Source organism: Stegostoma tigrinum, chromosome 27 (genome assembly GCF_030684315.1).
Source record: "Stegostoma tigrinum isolate sSteTig4 chromosome 27, sSteTig4.hap1, whole genome shotgun sequence".
Lineage (NCBI taxonomy): Eukaryota > Metazoa > Chordata > Chondrichthyes > Orectolobiformes > Stegostomatidae > Stegostoma > Stegostoma tigrinum.
In genome coordinates this window covers 33469438-33492082 of record NC_081380.1, presented here as the reverse complement: position 1 = coordinate 33492082, position 22645 = coordinate 33469438, and the positions used below count along the sequence as shown (strand labels likewise).

General features: G+C 46.9%; 1 protein-coding gene across 1 annotated transcript in view; it reads right to left on the bottom strand.

Moving 5' to 3' along the window:
* LOC125464424 (nuclear pore membrane glycoprotein 210-like) overlaps window positions 1–22645 on the bottom strand; it is a 142374-nt gene that overhangs the window by 16572 nt on the left and 103157 nt on the right. Inside the window, exons 31-34 of the mRNA XM_059655315.1 lie at window positions 11863–12038; window positions 3639–3859; window positions 2294–2430; window positions 1821–1947 (exon numbers count right to left, since the gene is read on the bottom strand). Coding sequence (XP_059511298.1) covers window positions 1821–1947; window positions 2294–2430; window positions 3639–3859; window positions 11863–12038 — 661 coding nt within the window. The remainder of the gene's footprint in view (window positions 1–1820; window positions 1948–2293; window positions 2431–3638; window positions 3860–11862; window positions 12039–22645) is intronic.

Genomic DNA, 22645 nt, shown 5'->3' with positions numbered 1-22645 from the left:
TAGACCTTAAAAGGTGAATACTTGGAGATCCTTCAAAGGAGACAGTTTTAATACATTTTAGTGACCCACAGTGACTTTAACATTCACTCGGATGCATTCTGATTGCATTATTTATTTAAAATGCACTCTGTGGAGTTGCTTATTTACCTCATGTCAATCTTGAGTGTTAGTCTAAGTTGCACATATATAGTGCATATGGTTTAGAATAATTTTCTTCCTGGGCAGTATATCGATTTAATGATTATTGTTTATGCTTGCCTTGATCAAGTTTGTATAATTGATTTTTGGGACAGTTTCAATTCAACCCTGGAATCCTACTACTTATTATCTTAACCTTGGTTATTCCACGCACTTTGTTCTTTAAATGATTATAGTCCATGAAACCAGATCATAAAGATCTGGCGTGTCAAGTATTCTCCTAACTGGCCTCTTTACAAGAAGAATTTGGGAAGGACAAAGCCCTGCTGATGTGATGGACGGAGAGAAAGTTGTCTGAGTTACTGAAAAGTAAGATGGCTGAAAGGCTAAATTTGAGGGTTTTCTTTCCTGAATTGATTTGATTAATGTATTTATTTTTAGGGATATATCCTGGAGTTGGCAAGAATTGTCAAGGTGACTGTTTCTGACTTATTTTTGCTGCAATTAAATTAGGTTAGGTAACTCATTTCGGTTTTATAAGCTTCCTATAACTCTCTTATAGAAAAGTCAGACTTCTCCAACTTCTTTTCATTCCGTCCTCACCCATGGTTCTTCAAGTACACTAATCTGAAACATAAATGAGCAGCACTTTAAAACTGTTGGTTTCTATTGGGTGAATACGTTTTACTCCAAGATAATCAGGTTGTAAATTTGAAGCAAGGTAGATTTTGCATAACATGGCTAGTGGCATAACAAAAAATGGAATATATTCAATTAGAAAACAGACGAGCATAGTGTTACTCACATAGGGTTAGAACAGGATGACACAGTGAATAATGTACTTATGGATGATGAAGCTCATTTATCCTACCCTAATTTATCCAGCTAGGATAATACACTTTCCCACAGGCAAATTAAATAACTTCTTAAATGATTCTCATACTTCTGATTCTGGTTCTAACCTCTATCGATCTGTTGAGAAGTCCATTCCATCATTTTCTGCTTGACAAAATACCTGATGTCACCCTAAAATGATTTATTTTTAAAAGTCAGTTCACACTTCAACCCGTGACTTTTTCTATGTCCAATGCTTAATTTAAAGTAGAATTCTACACTAACCTTTTGCATCAACCAATTCTATGCAGTTTAAATTAGCTTCTGGAAGTGGCACAAAACAGGCAATGTCGGACTGACCACGTAATATACAGTGCGTGATATTGTTTCTGTTAATGGCTATGGTACTGAATATCAGATACAAAGTTTAAATGTTGCTCTCTATGAATCATGTGATGTGCATGTGACCAATTTATATACTTATAATTCCTCAAAAATGTTTTGCTCAACATAAAGGCACAAAGCTAGTTATGTACTACTCAATTTCTCATTGTATTGCACACTGAGGCCAAGATGAATCTCAGTCTTGTAGTGAAACAGAATCAGATGGGGAATAATCGAACCCATGGTACACAAATATAATTCAGTTCCCATTCTGAAGCCGCATAATCAAGATTCTTCTCAAATATCTATTCCTATATTCACTTTTATAACAAAATATCCTAGATTAAATTGTAACATTGTAACTTTTCATTGTTACTGCAGGAAATGCAGTTTGACAAGTGTGTCTTAAATGTCTCTTCACAATTATTGTTTCTAAATACAGGGGGGAAACTATCAGCACTCACCTCTCAGACTGCTATCTTTGTTCATTGTAGTCACAAGAAATCTGTACACATTAATATTAGGACGGCCAATTACACAAGTGAAACCATGAAAGGAAACTCTTGCTTTTCCCACACCAATAACTGTGACCTGAAATAGAAAGAGGAGAATTATTGCATTTTACAACATAATCAAGACTATATTTTATGATAAAAATAACTGAGGATTCAATGCAAGTTTTGGTTATAATGGTCATTATAACTGAAAGGTAAGAGGAAAGGTCAAATTCCATGTGATGAAAATGTGGTAGCAGAAGGAAAGAGATATCCCTGAAATAATCCCACTTTGTTTATTTTTTGGTGAGCCCTTCACTTCATAGGGATAATACTTTCTGCATAACTAATTAAATAAGATTTTATCATATTTCCACTAATTATACATTATAATCAAGCATGATTATATAAAATATACCAAAATTAAATGATGAAAATCTTACTTCTCTGTAGGTTCTCACAATTCCTGGAATTTCATAATAGACTGTGGTTGACCCTGTGCTCCTCGTAACTCCCAATCCTGTGGCTGGGTCAATCTGTAGAACTTCACTTGATAACAGATACCAGTTCCCAGGTTCACCTAAACAAATACTTCAGTTTTGAATTCAACATAAACAACTTCAAGGATTCAGCAACAAATCAGCTGACTTCACATTTTGGAAAAAAAATGCAGTACTTCTTCAGAATGTATCAATACAGAAACAATTTTACATTACATAATATTCAGAGTGTATCTGAATATCATATACCAAGAAGTAAATCAAGAAAAACTGATTCCTTTAAAATACTTCTGAAAGTAAAAAATTATAAACAAAGATTTGAGGAGAATGAAAATTTTGCAGCACAGGGTGACACATGGGACTAAGTTGTATTGTGGGCTAAGATGCTGTTTCTTGCACCATTTGGAAAGAAAGCTTTTTTTTTCTGTTGTAAGGATCATAAACAATTTGAGCTAAAATCAAAAGCAATTCCAATGTAACTCACTATACAAGCAACAATGTCACAAAACTTCCTGAAAAGCAGAAGATTGCATTAAATAGATTGCTCTAATATGGAGTAACTGAGGTGTAGTTATGTCTTTGCTGAATTTATTTTACCTATTATTCTCAAGAAAACAAAAACATATTCAAGCAATCCTTTGAAAGTGAAAACTGATAAAAATTCATATTACCAGACTTTATTCTGCTTATAGCTCAAATAAGTTAAATCCTACTGCGGTGTCTGTCCCATATGTTTTATCTATGATTAAGTTTGTTTCTTGCTTGAGGAGGTCATGGGTTCAAACACCCCTCCGGTGACTTAAGCACATAATTTAGGCTGATACTTTGGTGCATTTTGGAGGAAGTGCTGCAAAATCAAAACTGCTGGCTTTTGAATGATAAAGTGAACAAAGGCTCCACCTGTCTCTCTCTGGAGAGAGCCTGCATCACGGATTAGATGGGGATGGAAAGAAAATTGGTAATAAATGGAGGTTGGTTACCTATGTATTTCATTAAGCAAATTGGAAGCTAATTCCTGCTCACCTTAGCTCCAGTATTAGAAAGCTCTGGGAGCTCCTTCTTACAATTCTGCTGTTAATTCATCATGTGGTGAGTGAAGTATTGGGGCAAATGGGCCTAAGGCCACGAGATAGAAAGCTGCAGTGGCTTTCTGACAGCTTCCAATTGCAACAAAAAATTGCTTCTTTTGTTATTCTAAGATTTCCAGCCAGCTACAAAGCTGTACTATTTCAAGTCTTTTGAATTATGAAGGAAAACTCTGTGGTTTCTTTTCTGTTGTAAAACTAACCTTCATTGTTCACCAATACGCTGCTGAAACATATCACATCGCTCAGTATCACATTTTCTGTTATGTTGGGCCATATCGCATACTGGGTAGGTATGGGGATATAGTCTGCAATCCCTGGATGCCTGTTATCCCAAACTGCCAACAGGGTCAATCCTATATTGGCAGCCTGTGCCACATAAGTATTATTTCTAGTACCAGGTCCAATCAGCAGCAGATCATCCCTAGATTAGTTAAAAAAAATCCATTAATCTTTCATGTGTGAAAATAAATAATTTTTAGAATTAGACTTGGAAAAAAAGCATAATTTTTGCAATAATCATTCTTAAAACATTATTAAAGTTGGACCTAGGAAGGATAACTATAGAAATAACAACAACATTTTTAATCGACAGAAAACTTGTGGAAGCCAAGTCACTGCTTATATGTAAGAAATGGATAGATTTCAAGGGGGATTAGCAAACTCAACATGAGTTTATCACAGAATTGCTATGGCATAGATGGAGGCCATTTGGTCTATCATGCCTACACTGGTTCTATTACTTGGAGCCAGTCTCATGCCTTTCGATGATATCCATCCAAATCATTTCAATCCAAATGATCATTCAATGCCTCTTGAATACCGCAAATGAACCTGGCTCCATTTCTTGACAGTGCATTCCATAGCCCAACTATTTGCTGTATGAAAAGGACTTTTTTTCATTCTATAAAAGGGAAATCTTGGTTGACACATAGGATATTTTGATGATGTATCTAGCAAATGAGGGAGAGCCAGTGGGTATGCTGCATTTGAATTTTCAGAAAGGTTTTAGTAGAGTCCCTTTTATAGGGATGGGATGTATCAAAGAACATGGGACTGAGGGTAATGTACTGGCATGGTTTCAAAATTGGTTAGCAGTCAAGGAAATAGACAGTAGGATAAATAGGTCTTTTTCAAAGTGGAAGGCAGGGACAAAATGGGAGACTCAAGGGAAAAGAACAGTGGAATTCTCGAAGACAGAATGTTGGTAAGGCCAAGTCACTGATTATATTTAAGAAATGGATAGATTTTTAGAGGCTAAAGATGGCAAAGGATATAGGGAGAGAGCAAGAATAGGGAATTGAGATACAGGATACAGGATCCACCATGAACATGCTGAATGGCCTACTCCTGATACTCCTCCTTCTATGTTTTTAGTTCTAACTCACATACCTGGACAGTTACTCAGAAAAAAATTACAGGAATTAAAATCTGTTCTAACTCCTGTGCAACCACACACCTGATAATCATATCTCTTCACTGCACTCTTCAGGTGAGATAGGGGAGGATGTAAAAGAAGGTGGTGTTGCATTATTATTTGGAAGACAGTTACTACAGTAAGGAGAGATGATACTTTGGAAGGGTCTTCAAACGAAGCTTTTTGGGTAGAGCTTAGGATCAAAGAAGAGTTAATTACATTGCTGGAAGTGTATTATAGGCTCTCAAACAGTCATCAGGCAACAGAGAAGCAGGATGGACATGTCGTCCAAGAAGTGGGATGGTGAGTTGAAATGGTTCGTGACTGGGAGGTGCAGTTGTTTGTTGCAAACTGAGTGTAGGTGTTCCACAGAGTGGTCTCCAAGCCTCCACTTTAAAATTTACGCTGGTCCTCACAGAAATTAGGCCAGTGACAGTTCAGGAATAGTGATGCAGTTTCACGTAAAGATGGTGTGCGAACTGGGAGGAGAACTTAAAAGATGGTGTTCCCATGCCCTTGTCCTTCCAGCCAGAGGTCAATACTTTGCAAAGTGTTGTTGAATCGCTATTTTATCAAGAGTAACTTGTGATTATTTGATTTTAAACCACTTGTTTTAGGTTGGTTGGCTGGCCGAGCTGGTTTGTTGTTCCGCAGACATTTCGTTACCATGCTGAGTAAGATCCTCAGTGCAGCCTCCATTGAAGCGTTGGTGTGTTTTCCTGCCTGGTTTTTAAACTCTGGAGTCCATTGAGCTGGATTGCCTCCTTTCTGGTTTTCCTTCGTAGTGGCATGTACATGGGGTCGAGTTCTACCTGTTTATTAATGGCCTTCTTTGTGGAGGGCTTCTAGGAATTCCCGTGCCTGTCTCTGCTTAGCTTGTCCCAGGATTTTGGTGTTGTCCCAGTCGAATTGGTGGTTCTGCTTATCCATGTGGATTGAGATGAGTGAGTATTGGTTGTGTCTTTTTGTAGCCAGTTGGTGTTCATGTGGATTTGTTGTTAGTTTCCTTCCTCTTCGTCCGATGTTTCTCACAGTCTCTGCATGGGATCTTATGGATGATAATGGTCGAGTCCATGGCAGGGAGTGGGTCTTTAGTTCGGGTGAGCATTTGTCATAGGGTTGATGTGGGCTTGTGTGCCACTCTGGAACTAACCACAAGACCCCTACGACCGCTGGGTATCAATGTGTTCCTGATGTAGGGTAATGTGATGGATGTGTTGGGGCACGTGTTAACTTTCTGACATTATTCGTGTAGGCATCTTCGGCCCAGTTTTTTGATACCCATTATCCTTGAAAACCTGAAAGAGGTATCCATCTTCCTCTTGGCATAGTTCTGTGTTACTGCAGTGTGTTGTTGCGGAACAAGAAACTAGTTCGGCAAGCCAACCAACCTCAACACCCATAACCCGAGATACAAATCTACTCCAAAACCACTTCTTTTAGTTTTGCAGGGCTACTAGTTGCCCAATCATTGATTACAATTGAGCTTTGGAGAAGTATGCAATCTCCAAATAGCATCCCCTTAAGCTAGTGGCAAACTAATATTAGGAAAGCCCCAAGGGTCAGTCAGAATATAAAGAATCTTATGGTGCAGTGTTAAAGACCTGACTTCTGGGCCAGAAGACCTAAGTTCAAGTGCCAACTGCTCTAGAAGGGTGTCACAACATGTCTGAACAGATCAGTTTAAAATATATTAAAGGTATATAGATGTATAAAAGCTTCAGTCCCTAACATTTTAGGAAGTGCTGTGTAGCTGGAAAGAAACAAAATTCCACAATGCAACAAACCAAAGCTAAAAATTAACATTAATACAATATAAAAAAAAATCCAAGTGTTTCCTGAGCTAAAATCAGAAAGTATGCTAGGTCTGTGGTACTGATATCTACCTGGATCCACACTGAATACATTTGCTAAGGTGGCAAGTCATATAGCTTGAACGTTTTGCCTGCGTGAGCACATCCATATTTAACTGGGCGGCTCAGTGGTTAGCACTGCAGCCTCACAGCGCCAGGGACCCGGGTTCAATTCCAGCCTCGGGCAACTGTTTGTGTGGAGTTTGCACATTCTCCCAGTGTCTGTGTGGGTTTCCTCCGGGTGCTCCGGTTTCCTCCCACAGTCCAAAGATGTGCAGGCTAGGTGGATTGGCCATGCTAAATTGCCCATAGTGTTCAGGGGTGTGTGGGTTATAGGGAGATGGGTCTGGGTGGGATGCTCCAAGGGGCAGTGTGGACTTGTTGGGCCGAAGGGCCTGTTCCCACACTATAGGGGATCTAATTTAATCTAATCTAACTAGCAGAATGGAACTGTGTACATGAGATGATCCTACAGAAGTCAGATAAATAGAACCAGAAGGCCTCAGGCTCAGAACTGTGATTTAATTGGAGACGTTCCTAAGTCACTTGATTCTAGGAGGCAGCAATGCTTCCTTGGTGTGATATGGTATTGATCATCTCAATCAACTACCTACGATGTCCCAAAGAAGATTAAACAACATGACAGTTTAGATTGTAGATTTTGATCCTTTATTTAGAGTTTATTCTCCTTTCTATGGATTTATTGGTTAAGATGCTAGATTTAGGATAAATCCCATTTCTGAAGAAGGGTCCCAACCCGAAATGTCAGCTTTCCTGCTCCTGTGATGCTACCTGGACTGCTGTGTTCCTCCAGCTCCGCACTGCATTATCTCAGACTCCATAAATTGGCAGTTCTTACTATCTCAGATTTAGGATAAGAATGCTTTATACTTGATGGGCACATTTAGAGAGGTAACTTGATATAGCAAAAGACATTTTATAAATTCTTCCAAGCTGATCTGTCCTGAAAATTAAAAGCAATAACACTGCGCCTTCACAGAACTGGGGACCTTTACATTATGTTGGTAAAAGATACAAAATCTGAAGGCCAAAAATAATTGCCATTCATTCTCTTTTTTTTGTTGCAGGATAAATATTCACTTGTGATTTACCCGAGGGAGAAAGCTAGAACCAATTATATATCACAGTCAAGTCCATAAACTAAAGAAGTAAAGAACTCTTAAAAGCTAATTATGTTGGAACCGCAGCAAATGAACTACACAGAAGCACTGATAATGGGAACTGCAGATGCTGGAGAATCCAAGATAATAAAGTGTGAAGCTGGATGAACACAGCAGGCCAAGCAGCATCTCAGGAGCACAAAAGCTGACGTTTTGGGCCTAGACCCTTCATCAGAGAGGGGGATGGGGTGAGGGTTCTGGAATAAATAGGGAGAGAGGGGGAGGCGGACCGAAGATGGAGAGAAAAGAAGATAGGTGGAGAGGAGAGTATAGGTGGGGAGGCAGGGAGGGGATAGGTCAGTCCAGGGAAGATGGACAGGTCAAGGAGGTGGGATGAGGTTAGTAGGTAGGGAATGGAGGTGCGGCTTGGGGTGGGAGGAAGGGATGGGTGAGAGGAAGAACAGGTTAGGGAGGCAGAGACAGGCTGGGCTGGTTTTGGGATGCAGCGGGGGGAGGGGAGATCCTGAAGCTGGTGAAGTCCACATTGATACCATTGGGCCGCAGGGTTCCCAAGCGGCCACCCACAAGAGGATTCCTGCACCTCCCAAATCCCCAGCCTGTCCCTGCCCCTCCCCCACCACGCACCCGCCGCCATTGACCATGAGACAATGGCCGGAGAGCCCACCGATGACGTCACATCCGCCACGGCTGGGCACACCACTTCCGGGACCGCTGCTGCCGTCACCGCCTCCACTTCCAGTTACAACATCACACACACCACCCTCACCGCTGCTGCTGCGGCCCACCCCGCTCCTCCCACCACCAACGCAACCCCGCCCATGGCCGACGCCGACGGAACCCCGCCCACGGCCAACAACCGCATTGCTCCGCCCACAACCTCCACTGCCAGCAACCCCAGAGGAGACAGCCACACTGAGCCCTGCCGAATCTTCACCATCCCCGCAGACCTCCCACTGACTGAGGACGAACAGTCAGTCCTAAGCAAGGGGCTCACCTTTGTCCCCCTACAACCACACATCAACGAATACCAGTCACGTTTGGACATAGAGCGGTTTTTCCGCCGTCTTCGCCTCCACGCTTACTTCAACCGGGAACCCAACCCTCCCTCCACTGACCCCTCCACCCGCTTCCAAAACAAGTCCTCCTCCTGGACACCACCCCCAGGCCTCCTACCCTCCCTCGACCTCTTCATCTCCAACTGCCGTTGAGACATTAACCGCCTCAACCTACCCACCCTTCTCATCCACTCCAACCTCTCCCCTGCAGAACGGGCAGCCCTCCGCTCCAACCCCAACCTCACCATCAAACCCGCAGACAATGGTGGCGCAGTGGTAGTATGGCGCACTGACCTCTACATCGTCGAGGCCAAACGCCAACTCTCCAACATCTCCTCCTACCGCCCCCTTGATCATGACCCCACCCCCGAGCACCAAACCATCATCTCCAACACCATTCACGACCTCATCACCTCAGGGGACCTCCCACCCACAGCCTCCAACCTTATTATTCCCCAAACCTGCATGGCTCGTTTCTATCTCCTTCCCAAAATCCACAAACCTGCCTGCCCTGGTCGACCCATTGTCTCAGCTTGTTCCTGCCCCACCGAACTCATCTCCACCTATCTGGGCTCCATTTTCTCCCCTTTGGTCCAGGAACTCCCTACCTACGTCCGTGACACCACCCACGCCCTCTACCTCCTCCAGAACTTCCAATTCCCTGGCCCCCAACACCTCATTTACACCATGGACGTCCAGTCCCTATACACCTGTATTCCGCATGCAGATGGCCTCAAGGCCCTCCGCTTCTTCCTGTCCCGCAGGCCCGACCAGTCCCCCTCCACCGACACCCTCATCCGCCTAGCTGAACTCGTCCTCACCCTCAACAACTTCTCTTTCAATTCCTCCCACTTCCTACAGACAAAGGGGGTGGCCATGGGCACCCGCATGGGCCCCAGCTATGCCTGCCTCTTTGTGGGTTACATGGAACGGTCCATCTTCCGCACCTACACAGGCCCCAAACGCCACCTCTTCCTCCGTTACATTGATGACTGTATCGGCGCCACCTCTTGCTCCCCAGAGGAGCTCAAACAGTTCATCCACTTCACCAATACCTTCCACCCCAACCTTCAGTTCACCTAGCCATCTCCAGCACATCCCTCACGTTCCTGGACCTCTCAGTCTCCATCTCAGGCAACCAGCTTGTAACTGATGTCCGTTTCAAACCCACCGACTCCCACAGCTACCTAGAATACACCTCCTCCCATCCACCCTCCTGCAAAAATTCCATCCCCTATTCCCAATTCCTCCACCTCCGCCCCATCTGCTCCCAGGATGAGGCATTCCACTCCCGCACATCCCAGATTTCCAAGTTCTTCAAGGACCGCAACTTTCCCCCCACAGTGGTTGAGAACACCCTTGACTGCGTCTCCCGCATTTCCCGCAACACATCCCTCACACCCTGCCCCTGCCACAACCGCCCAAAGAGTATCCCCCTCGTTCTCAAACACAACACCCCACCAACCTCCAGATACAACGGATCATCCTCCGACACTTCCACCATCTGCAATCCGACCGCACCACCCAAGACATTTTTCCATCCCCACCCTTGTCTGCCTTCCGGAGAGACCACTCTCTCTGTGACTCCCTTGTTTGCTCCACACTACCCTCCAACCCCACCACACCCAGCACCTTCCCCTTCAACCGCAGGAAATGCTACACTTACCCCCACACCTCCTCCCTCACCACGATCCCAGGCCCCAAGATGACTTTCCATGCTAAGCAGAGGTTCACCTGCACATCTGCCAATGTGGTATACTGTATCCATTGTACCCGGGGTGGCTTCCTCTACATTGGGGAAACCAAGCGGAGGCTTGGGGACCGCTTTGCAGAACACCTCTGCTCGGTTCGCAATAAACAACTGCACCTCCCAGTCGCGAACCATTTCCACTCCCCCTCCCATTCCTCAGACGACATGTCCATCATGGGCCTCCTGCAGTGCCACAATGATGCCACCCGAAGGTTGTAGGAACAGCAACTCATATTCCACTTGGGAACCCTGCAGCCCAATGGTATCAATGTGGACTTCACCAGTTTCAGGATCTCCCCTCCCCCCGCTGCATCCCAAAACCAGCCCAGCCTGTCTCTGCCTCCCTAACCTGTTCTTCCTCTCACCCATCCCTTCCTCCCACCTCAAGCCGCACCTCCATTTCCTACCTACTAACCTCATCCCACCTCCTTGACCTGTCCGTCTTCCCTGGACTGACCTATCCCCTCCCTATCTCCCCACCTATACTCTCTCCACCTATCTTCTTTTCTCTCCATCTTCGGTCCGCCTCCCCCTCTCTCCCTATTTATTCCAGAACCCTCACCCCATCCCCCTCTCTGATGAAGGGTCTAGGCCCGAAACGTCAGCTTTTGTGCTCCTGAGATGCTGCTTGGCCTGCTGTGTTCATCCAGCTTCACACTTTATTATCTTATATAGAATCACAATGTTTGACATGATTAAGAATTGAGAATGCAATGCTTGTGATCTATTTCTTGACACCTATAAATTGAAAGCCAGTCTTCAGTTGCTGCTGCACTCAGTATACCCTATTATGGGGTTCTTGCGCATTATGAGCTAAACTCCAGTTATGTCAAACAGGTTGTTTAAATTAGTTAAATATTGCATTTTGTTGCACTGTAATTACCTGTGGATACATAAACTGTAGATCTGTACTGCATGAGATGATTGGTACAGATGATGCTTTTATTTACATGTTGAGCATGTATCTTTCAAGATGTTCAATGCGGAATAGGAAATAAGGAAGAATATCAAATTACTCATTCTTGAAAGGTTTTTAAAAGAGCATCACCCTGTACCTGACACTTACCAATAATTATCTCAGATTCCCTCATGTAACAAGAACACTGTACTGGATTAAATGGAGCTTTAAACCTATTTTGTATCAAAATAAATTCCTTATATCTTTCCTTCATGAGATATATCAGTGTAAAGATTCAGAAATATTGCTCACCTGTTAAGAGCTAAATACAATTCTGTGTTGTGTGCATGGAACTGTTCTCCACTAAGATCATAAAAGTTAACTGTAAAAGTCAATGTCATTCCAAGAGGGAGAGCAGCTAGTTCTTCATTTTTGGCAATATATAACTTTGGGCTGGTGTTAATACTGAGGTATGCCACTGGAGCCACCTAATGACAACCGAGAAATAATACATATGTTGAGTGAATGTTAGTAAGCACTTGAGGCTAACGATAATACAGATTACTGACTGTTAACCATTATAGCAGGTTTTGACAAATTTCAGTTAAGTGAATTGACAACCAAAACATTTGAAGCTTTTTTCCTTATGGTACATCACCAAGTAACTACTGCAGAGATAAGACCTTAAGACACAAGAGTAGATGTAGACAATTCAGCCAATCAAGTCTGCTCTGCAATTCAATGAGATCTTGGCTGAATTGATATACTCTTCTCCATTTTCCTGTCTTTCCCCCCATAATCCTCAATTCCCTTAGTGATTAAAAATCTCCATTTTGTTCATGAATATATTTGATAACATCACCTCTACAGACCTCTGTGGTAAAGAATGCCACAGATCAACTATCCTCTGAAGAAATTTTCCCTCATATGTCTTAAATACATGACTCTTTACTGAGATTTTGCCCTGTGGTCCTGGAATCTCCCGCAAGGGGAAATAACGTTTCATCACATGACCTGTCAAGCCCCCAAAGAATCTTACATGTTCAAGTATGGTTGTCTCTCAGTTTTCTAAAATTCAAATGAGTAAAAGAAAACTGGAGGCTGACAGATAGATATATCTATATTATGGTGAAATTTAACAATTAATTTGAGAGGGAGAAACCTGAGTCAGAAGCAACTGTGCAAGGCTTAAATAAGGGTAATGGCAAAGGTATGTAAGGCAGGCTGGCTGAGCTGGGAAAGGAGTTTTGCAGGGCTAAGAAAAGACCTGGTATATGGAATATAATGTGGGAAAATATAAGATGATGAACTTTAGCAGGAAAAACAGCTGAATATTATTTAAATAGAGAAAGGCTACAGAAAGCTACGATACAGAGGGATTTGGAAGTCCTCATGCATAAATCTCAAAATGCCAGGTTAGTTTTCAGACGTTTCATCACCATTCTGGGTAACATCATCAGTGAGCCTCCAACGAAGTGCTGGTGTTATGTCCCGCTTTCTATTTATCCGGTTAGCTTTCCTTGGGGTGGTGATGTCATTTCCTGTTCTTTTTCTCAGGGGGTGGTAGATTGGCTCCAAATCAATGTGTTTGTTGATGGAGTTCCGGTTGGAATGCCATGCTTCTAGGAATTCTCGTGCGTGTCTCTGTTTGGCTTGTCCTAGGATGGATGTGTTGTCCCAATCAAAGTGGTGTCCTTCCTCATCTGTGTGTAAGGATACGAGTGATAGTGGGTTATGTCGTTTTGTGGCTAGTTGATGTTCATGTATTCTGGTGGCTAGCTTTCTGCCAGTTTGTCCAATGTAGTGTTTGTCACAGTTCTTGCAGGGTATTTTGTAGATGACGTTTGTTTTGTTTGTTGTCTGTATAGGGTCTTTTAAGTTCATTAGCTGCTGTTTTAGTGTGTTGGTGGGTTTGTGGGCTACCCTGATGTCAAGAGGTCCGAGTAGTCTGGCAGTCATTTTGGAAATGTCTTTGATGTAGGGGAGAGTGGTTATGGTTTCTGAGCCCGTTTTGTCTGTTTGTTTGGGTTTATTGCTGACGAATCGGCGCACTGTGTTCATAGGGTACCCAATCTTTTTGAATATGCTGTATAGGTGATTTTCCTCTTTGAATACGCTGTATATGTGATTTTCCACATATATAGTAACCTCATAACCACTGTCCCCTACATCAAAGACATTTCCGAAATGACTGCCAGACTACTCGGACCTCTTGGCATCAGGGTAGCCCACAAACCCACCAACACACTAAAACAGCAGCTAATGAACTTAAAAGACCCTATACAGACAACAAACAAAACAAACGTCATCTACAAAATACCTTGCAAGAACTGTGACAAACACTACATTGGACAAACTGGCAGAAAGCTAGCCACCAGGATACATGAACATCAACTAGCCACAAAACGACATAACCCACTATCACTCGTATCCTTACACACAGATGAGGAAGGACACCACTTTGATTGGGACAACACATCCATCCTAGGACAAGCCAAACAGAGACACGCACGAGAATTCCTAGAAGCATGGCATTCCAACCGGAACTCCATCAACAAACACATTGGCTCCAAATCAATCTATCATCCCCTGAGAAAAAGAACAGGAAATGACATCACCAACCCAAGGAAACCTAACCAGATAAATAGAAAGCGGGACATAACACCAGCGCTTCGTCGGAGGCTCACTGATGATGTTACTTAGAATGGTGACGAAATGTCTGAACACTAACCTTCCAGCTACGCGAGCAAACTCACATCCAGAACCTCAACGTGAGCTACAAATCTTCTCAAAACTCACTAGCACCTATGGGCGCAATACACTAAAACTGGCCTGAAGATGGGAAACCAATGCCATCCGACAGAGTGGCACCTGCGAACAGCTGTACGTCCTGCATGAATGCCCAAGGAAACAGGTACTACCCAAATGTCTCAAATACAAACCTCCCCTTAACAACCCGCTAGCCAAAAGAATAGCCGAGCAAAATGGCCACAGAATGCTTCGAGAAATGATCAATGATGCTCACAACAGACTCCGTAAATACAACCAGGAAATTTCGCGACAAAAACTTTACTCACTAACGCGACAGACCATGAATGGACAGACACAGTACAACGAACCATAGGCATCAGACAACGGCAAACACAGAAAATGGAAAAACTAGACCTTCAGAAAAAACTAGACAAATTCACACAAAATAACAACACAGACAGCACAGAAGAATGGATAAAAAAAACTTATCAGACTGACCATTAACAGACACTGAAAAAGCCGTCTCAGTACGAGGATTAAACTACAACTTCCGGGATGCGGACAAGAAAGATTTCTTAGCAGCGTTAGAAGCAACACTGAAAGACAACAAACTCACAGAAGAAACCCAGCAAACCATCAGGCCGACAGTCGCACCAACACTAAGCAGGAAAAAGGAAGAAGAACACACTCAATAAACAAGAAAGAAAAGCCCTAAAAGGACTCAAAAAAGATAAAAACATCGTTATCCTACCTGCAGACAAAGGTCGCTTGACAGTCATCTTAAACCGAATAGACCACATTGAGAAAGCGAACGAGCTGCTTGCAGATACCGACACCTACCAACAGGTGGCGATAGAACAGACCCCACAACTAGAGAACCAAATCAACAGCCTTACTCAAAAAACTTCAAAAATCTGGAGAATTAAACAAGAGAGACTTCCAAAAAATGAAACCAGATGGATCCAACACACCACGCTTCTATGGACTACCAAAAATTCACAAACCAGGAGCCCCCCTCAGACCCATAGTGTCGCTACCTGGAACACCAACCTACAGATTAGCCAAGGAACTACACCAAAGACTAAAACACCCAGTAGAAGACTCCCACCACTCCATTCGCTCCACCCAAGAATTCCTGAACACTATCAAAGACACCAAGATAGAAGAGGATGAAATAATGGTCTCCTTTGACGTAACAGCCCTGTTCACAGCCATCAACATCAACCTGGCCAAAGAATCAGTGACTACACTATTAGAAGAACCGAAGACACATACACCAGACACCACTAACCTCGTCAGGAAGGACAACATCATCAAGCTAGTGGACCTATGCCTCACCACCCACTTCACTTTCAATAACAAAACCTACAGACAAACCAACGGTACACCCATGGGATCTCCGATATCAGGGTTCTTAGCAGAGGCAGTAATGCAGAGACTGGAACAAACAGCTCTGCCAATCATCCAACCCAAACTTTGGGTCCACTATGTGGATGACACCTTTGTCATCACTAAACAAAACAAATTAGAGGAAACCTTCAAGACCATCAATAATACCCTTTACTGGCATAACATTCACAAAAGAGGAGGAAAAGAACAACAAACTGCCGTTCCTAGACGTCACAGTAGAGTGAACAGCCAATGGGGAACTTCAAACCAGCGTCTACAGGAAAACAACACATACGGACCAAATACTGAACTACAGGAGCAACCATCCCAACACCCACAAACGAAGCTGCATTAGAACATTATTCCAACGAGCCACCACACACTGCAGCACAGAGGAACTACACAGAGCAGAGGAAAATCACCTATACGGCATATTCAGAAAGAATGGGTACCCTATGAACACAGTGCGCTGATTCCTCAGCAATAAACCCAAACAAACAGACAAAACGGGCTCAGAAACCATAACCACTCTCCCCTACATCAAAGACATTTCCAAAATGACTGCCAGACTACTCGGGCCTCTTGACATCAGGGTAGCCCACAAACCCACCAACACACAAAAACAGCAGCTAATGAACTTAAAAGACCCTATACAGACAACAAACAAAACAAACGTCATCTACAAAATACCTTGCAAGAACTGTGACAAACACTACATTGGACAAACTGGCAGAAAGTTAGCCACCAGAATACATGAATATCAACTAGCCACAAAACGACATGACCCACTATCACTCGTATCCTTACACACAGATGAGGAAGGACGCCACTTTGATTGGGACAACACATCCATCCTAGGACAAGCCAAACAGAGACACGCACGAGAATTCCTAGAAGCATGGCATTCCAACCGGAACTCCATCAACAAACACATTGATTTGGAGCCCGTCTACCACCCTCTGAGAAAAAGAACAGGAAATGACATTACCAACACAGGAAATGACATCACCAACCCAAGGAAACCTAACCAGATAAATAGAAAGCGGGACATAACACCAGCGCTTCGTCGGAGGCTCACTGATGATGTTACCTAGAATGGTGACAAAACATCTGGGAACAAACCTCACAGCTCAGTGAACCAGCTTACATCTGGAACAACATAAAGACCCACTCTCTTGTGGACCGAGAGGAGGAGAGTGCTGTCTTGGAGGTGAAAGGAGGACGTCAGGTTGGCTGCGCACCCTTGTGACCAGTGGATCTTAATGCTGGCTTCGGCCTAATGCTGGTTCAGGGGAGCAGCCAACCTGCAACGATGGCTGCGGCAAGTGCTCGTGCCCCAGGTCAGGGGGTCCGGAACACCATCCGTGTTTCTGTAAAGAAGGTGGATCGAAGGTGCACCTGTGGACCACACCTTCTTCGTGAAGAGGGTCCTGTTGGACTGTTGTGGGTTCGCTGCTGCGGACATTTACTGCCTGCAGATTTCCCCAGAGGAGGTTTTTACGACGTGACCTTCAGGAGTGCCAAGCTTTGCGAGCGCTTCCTGGAGGTTTTCAAGGAGAAAGGAGGTGAGGGCCCCCTTTCTGTATTGACTGCTGTCCCGCTGTTTGTGATGCCAGCGCAGAGGAGCCGTATGGTGACTGTACGTATGTACAACCCACATGTGCCAGCAGTTAATGTCCTGACCTTCCTCGGAAGGTACGTGAAGGTGGAAGGGGACCTAACTGACATCATGGACCCCTCTGGCATCTGGACGAGTAAGAGGCAGGTCAAGGTGACGCTGAGGATGGGCGCGGACGGGAATGTCGTACACCCACCGTCCAGCTTCGCGATCGGCGGGAGCAGGGGCTACCTGACCTATGCAGGGCAACCTAAAGTCTGCCATGCCTGTGGTAGGTCAGGTCACGTGGCGGCCGACTGCAAAGCCACCATCTGCAGGAACTGCAGGGAGGAGGGACACCTTGCAAAGGATTGCACACAAGAGAAAAGCTGCAACCTTTGCGGGGAAGTGGGCCACCTCTATAGGGCATGCCCGCGGTGGGGGACCACCTACGCCCAGGTCACCAGCAGGGGCAATGCGGGGCCAGCCACCCCGGAGGAGAGGAAGGCACCAGGGCCCAGCAAGGACCCCACTAATGTGCAGGAGGGCCAGGCCGTGCAGGAGGGCCCAGCCCCGCAGGATGGGCCTGATGCCAGCAAAGCGCCCCTGCAGGCTCCGATCCCCCCTGACAACCCGGAGTCGATGGAGGCGGCGACAGGTGACCCAGGGGAGTGGACAACAGTCCAGAAAGTGAGGAGGAAGGTGCGTCGACGGGCCCAGGAACCGCAACCATCAGGCGGGAAGAGGCAGCTACAGGGGGGCTATAAGAGCTCCTCTGATGAGGGGGATTCGGAGAGGGCCCACCCAAAGCAGAAGTTAAAGATCTCGAGGGAGAAGGAAGGCAGCAGCCCGCTTCCAGGTGACGGGAGGCGTCCTGAGGCTCCCTCCGACACCCAGTCAAGTGCCGCTGGAGCACTGGAGGGCCCCCTGGAACTTCCAGGCGGGAAGGAGGAAACAGCGTGTCCCCAGCCTGACCCGGAGCCGGACCCTCCTGCCTCCGCACCCCTGACGGGGGGATGCCACCCGGAAGGCAGCACGGACGGTTTCCTGAGCCCGGAGAGTGTCCAGCAGTTAGCCCGGGCAATGGGCATGAAGGGACAGATGGAGGGGCAGGACCTTGGACTTGGGGAGGGTACTGCGGTCACTGCCCACAATGGGGGTACGAGTTGCAAGCATTAATGTGCGCAGCGTCAAGTCAACCGCGAGATGTGTGTCCACGTTGGCCTACCTGACCACCATCGAGGCAGACCTCCTGTTTCTGCAGGAGTGCGGGATACCGCACCTAGGCAGGTACGGGAAATGGTCCGGCGCCTGGACCTGTGGGCCTTCGATCTGGTCGGGGGGTAATGACTGTCGCTCCTCGGGCCTGGCTATTCTGCTGCGGGGGCGCGACTTCACCATCTCTCAAGTTCAGGAGGTGGTGGGGGGGCGCCTCCTAGTGGCTGACATCACCTATAGGAACGCTCTCCTGAGGCTGATCAATGTGTACGCCCCAGCGGTACAGAGTGAGCAGTTGGCTGTCCTGCAGCGGCTTCCACCCCTGCTGGCTACGTCCAGGCCGGTCATCCTAGGCGGAGACTTCAACTGCATCATTGATGCAGATGGAAGATCCGGCGTGGGGACAGCAGGTGGGGGGAGTCAACTGGACGTCACGTCCAGATTCCTGATGGGCACGGTGAAGGACGCCAAGCTGCTCGACGTCTTCAGCACCCCTGCAGACAGAGCGCAGCAGAGGTACACCTGGTCGCGGCCAGACGGGGCTATCCGCTCAAGGATAGGCTTCCTGTTTGTGTCACGGATGTTCTCGGTCAGGTCCACCGGCGTCGAGCCGGTGTTCTTCTCTGACCACTGCCTCCTGCTGGCCGACTGTCACTTACAGGACGACCAGCCGGCCGGCAAGGGGACGTGGAAGCTCAACACGACTCTGTTGACCCCAGAGAACGTCGAGGAGCTTAAGAGGGGGTACGCCGGTTGGAGAACCGTGAAACCCCTCTTTGAGTCTCCAGGCGACTGGTGGGAGACAGTGAAGGAGAACATCAAGAGGTTCTTTGTCCTCAAGGGTGTTCAGAAGGCAAGAGAGAGGAGGGGAAAGCTGTCGTGACTCCAGAAAAGGGTGCAGAACCTGCTTCTTCTGCAGTTGATGGGGGTTGATGTCACGGAGGACCTCCGCGAGGCGAGGGGCCAGCAAGCCTCGCTCTTCGCCGCGGAGGCCTCCTGGATAATCTTCCGGTCCAGGGTCTGCTCCGTGGAGCAGGACGAGATGTGCTCGCGTTTCTTCTTTCAGAAGGTGCACAAAGAGAGCTCTGTGCTTAGCCGGCCGAAGGAGGACGATGGCTCGGTGACGTCGTCTCGGCCCGACATTTTGAGGATCAGCAGATCCTTCTATGCTGGACTGTACGACACGAAGCCCATGGACAGCACGGCCTCCGAGTCGTTCCTGTCGTCTATCACGGACGACGGCACGAGGGAGTGGCTGGACCGGCCGATATCCCTGGACGAGCTGACCAGAGCCCTCAAGTCCTTGGAGAGGAATACGACTCCCGGAAGCGACGGCTTACCGGTCGAGCTGTATTCCGCTCTGTGGGGCCTGGTCGGCCAGGACCTGCTGGAGGTGTACGATAGTGCGCTTTGGGCAGGGGAAATGTGCAAGTCCATGAGGAAGGGCATCACCCTCATTTACAAGAGGAAGGGGGAGAGGGAAGGAATTAAGAATTGGCGTCCCATTTCACTTTTGAACGTGGACTACAAAATCCTGGCCAAGGTCATAGCCAACCGGGTCAGGTCTGTCCTGGAGTCGGTGATTCACCCTGACCAAACCTGTGCTGTGCCGGGCAGGAAGATCGCTGAGAGCCTCGCGCTCATCAGGGATACGATCGCCTACGTACAGGACAGGTGGGTGGACACCTGCCTCGTCAGCCTGGACCAGGAGAAGGCCTTCGACAGGGTCTCTCATGCTTACATGAGGGACGTCCTCTCCAAATTGGGGTTCGGGGAGGGCATCCGCAATTGGATCCGGCTGCTCTACGCCAACATCGTTAGCGCAGTCTCGATCAGGGTGGGAATCAGACAGTTTTCCTGTTAGATCTGGAGTCAGGCAGGGCTGCCCGCTCTCTCCTGCCTTGTTCGTGTGCTGTGTGGAGCCCTTCGCCACCTCCATCAGGAAGGACATGAGCCTGAAGGGCGTGACTATCCCAGGCAGCGGAAGTCTTCAGGTCAAGACCTCCCTGTACATGGACGATGTCGCCGTCTTCTGCACCGATCGTCGGTCAGTGAGTAGACTATTGGACATCTGCGGCCAGTTTGAACTGGCCTCGGGTGCCAAAGTCAATAGGGGTAAGAGCGAGGTCATGTTCTTCGGGAACTGGGACGACCGCTCCTTCATCCCCTTCACCGTCAGACAGACTACCTGAAGGTGCTGGGTGTTTGGTTTGGTGGAGCTGGGGCGTGCACTAAGACTTGGGAGGAGTGTATCGCCAAATTGAAGCAGAAGCTGGGCAGGTGGACGCTCCGGTCCCTCTCCATCGCGGGTAAGAACCTGGTTGTCAGGTGTGAAGGGCTTTCGGTACTGTTGTACGTGGCGCAGGCCTGGCCTATTCCCTGGACCTGCACCGCTGCAGTCACCCGGGCCATCTTCCACTTCATTTGGGGGTCGAGGATGGACCGGGTCCGCAGGGACACCATGTACAAAGACCTGGGAAATGGGGGGAAAGGGCGTACCGAACGCCATCCTCGCCCTGACGGCTACCTTTGTGTGCGGCTGCATCAAGTGGTGTGTAGATCCTCAGTACGCAAACACCAAGTGTCACTACTTACTGAGGTTCTACCTGTCCCCGGTGTTGCGAAGGATGGGCCTGGCCTTGTTGCCGCGGAATGCTCCGAGCAGTTGGACCGTTCCGTACCACCTGTCCTTCGTGGAGAAATTTTTGAAAGGAAACACTTTTGACCACAAGGCCGTCAGGCAGTGGTCAGCATGGAGTATCCTCGGGACCCTTCGGGAAAAGGAGAGGGTGGATCCTGTCGTGTGGTTCCCCACGCAGACTGCCAAAGTCGTTTGGCAGAATGCCTCATCGCCAGAACTTTCAAACAAGCACAAGGACATTGCTTGGCTGGCGGTGAGAGGGGCTCTGCCAGTGAGATCCTTTATGCATGCCCGGAATCTCTGCGCCACCGCACGCTGCCCTTGAGGTGGCTGCGGGGGGGACGAGACTGTCGATCACCTCCTTCTGGAGTGTGCCTATGCGCAGGAGGTCTGGAGGGGGATGCAGTGGTATTTGGCGAGGTTCGTCCCGAGCAGCTCCCTGACGTGGGACTCCGTGCTCTACGGGCTGTTTCTGGGGACGCACACCGAGACCAACATCAACTGCGCCTGGAGGACCATCAATGCGGTGAAAGACGCTCTTTGGTCTGCCTGCAACTTGCTGGTCTGCCAGCTGAAAGAACTGACCCCGACTGAGTGTTGCAGACTGGCGCACTCCAAGGTCCAGGACTACGTGCTGCGGGACGCGCTAAAGCTTGGGGCAGCCGCCGCCAAGGCACGGTGGGGAAAGACCACGGTACGAAACCCCTTGTCCAGAATAGGAAAAAGAACCCTATCTGGTAACTGGGCCCAGCTGGCGCCTTCCCCAACTGGTCAGGGGGCCAACTGGGACTGTGCGGGATGACGACTGCCGGGGTGGTTTCTTTGCTTTGTTTTTTTTTCTCTGTTTTGTTTTTTCCTTTAGTTGGTGTACGTACCCCCTGGGTAACCCGGAGTGGCTTGCATGACTGGGTAGGTGTATAAATGTTTTATTTTTTGTACATTCTATGAATAAAGTATATTTTTTCAAATAAAAAAAGTGACGAAACGTCTGAAGACTAAGCTTCCAGCTCAGCGAGCAAACTCACATCCTAAACCTCAACCTGAGCTACAAATCTTCTCAAAACTCGCTGCCACAGTACAAGTTTAGCAGGTGATAGGAAAGGCAAATGGAATGTTAGTCTTTATGTCAAAAGAAATGGAGTGTAAAAATAGGGGTGGTGGTGGTGGAGGGGTTTGGTGGGGAGAGAGGCAGTCTTGTAAAATGATAAAAGTCACTGCTCAGACAACAGCTGGAATACTGTGAACAGTTCTGGGCCACTTATCTAAGAAAATATACAGTGGCATTGAAGGCAGTCCTGAAATGTTTCACCTGGTTGATCCTAGGTATGGAGGCAGTGGCTTATGAGGAGCAGTTGAGTAAGTTGGGCGTGTATTCATTGGAGTTTAGAAGAAGGAGAGGTGACCTTTTGAAACATTCAAGATTCTTGGGACTTAACAGGTTAGATGCGGAGAGGTTGTTTCCTCTTGTGGGAAGTCTAAGACCAGTGGGCACAATCTCA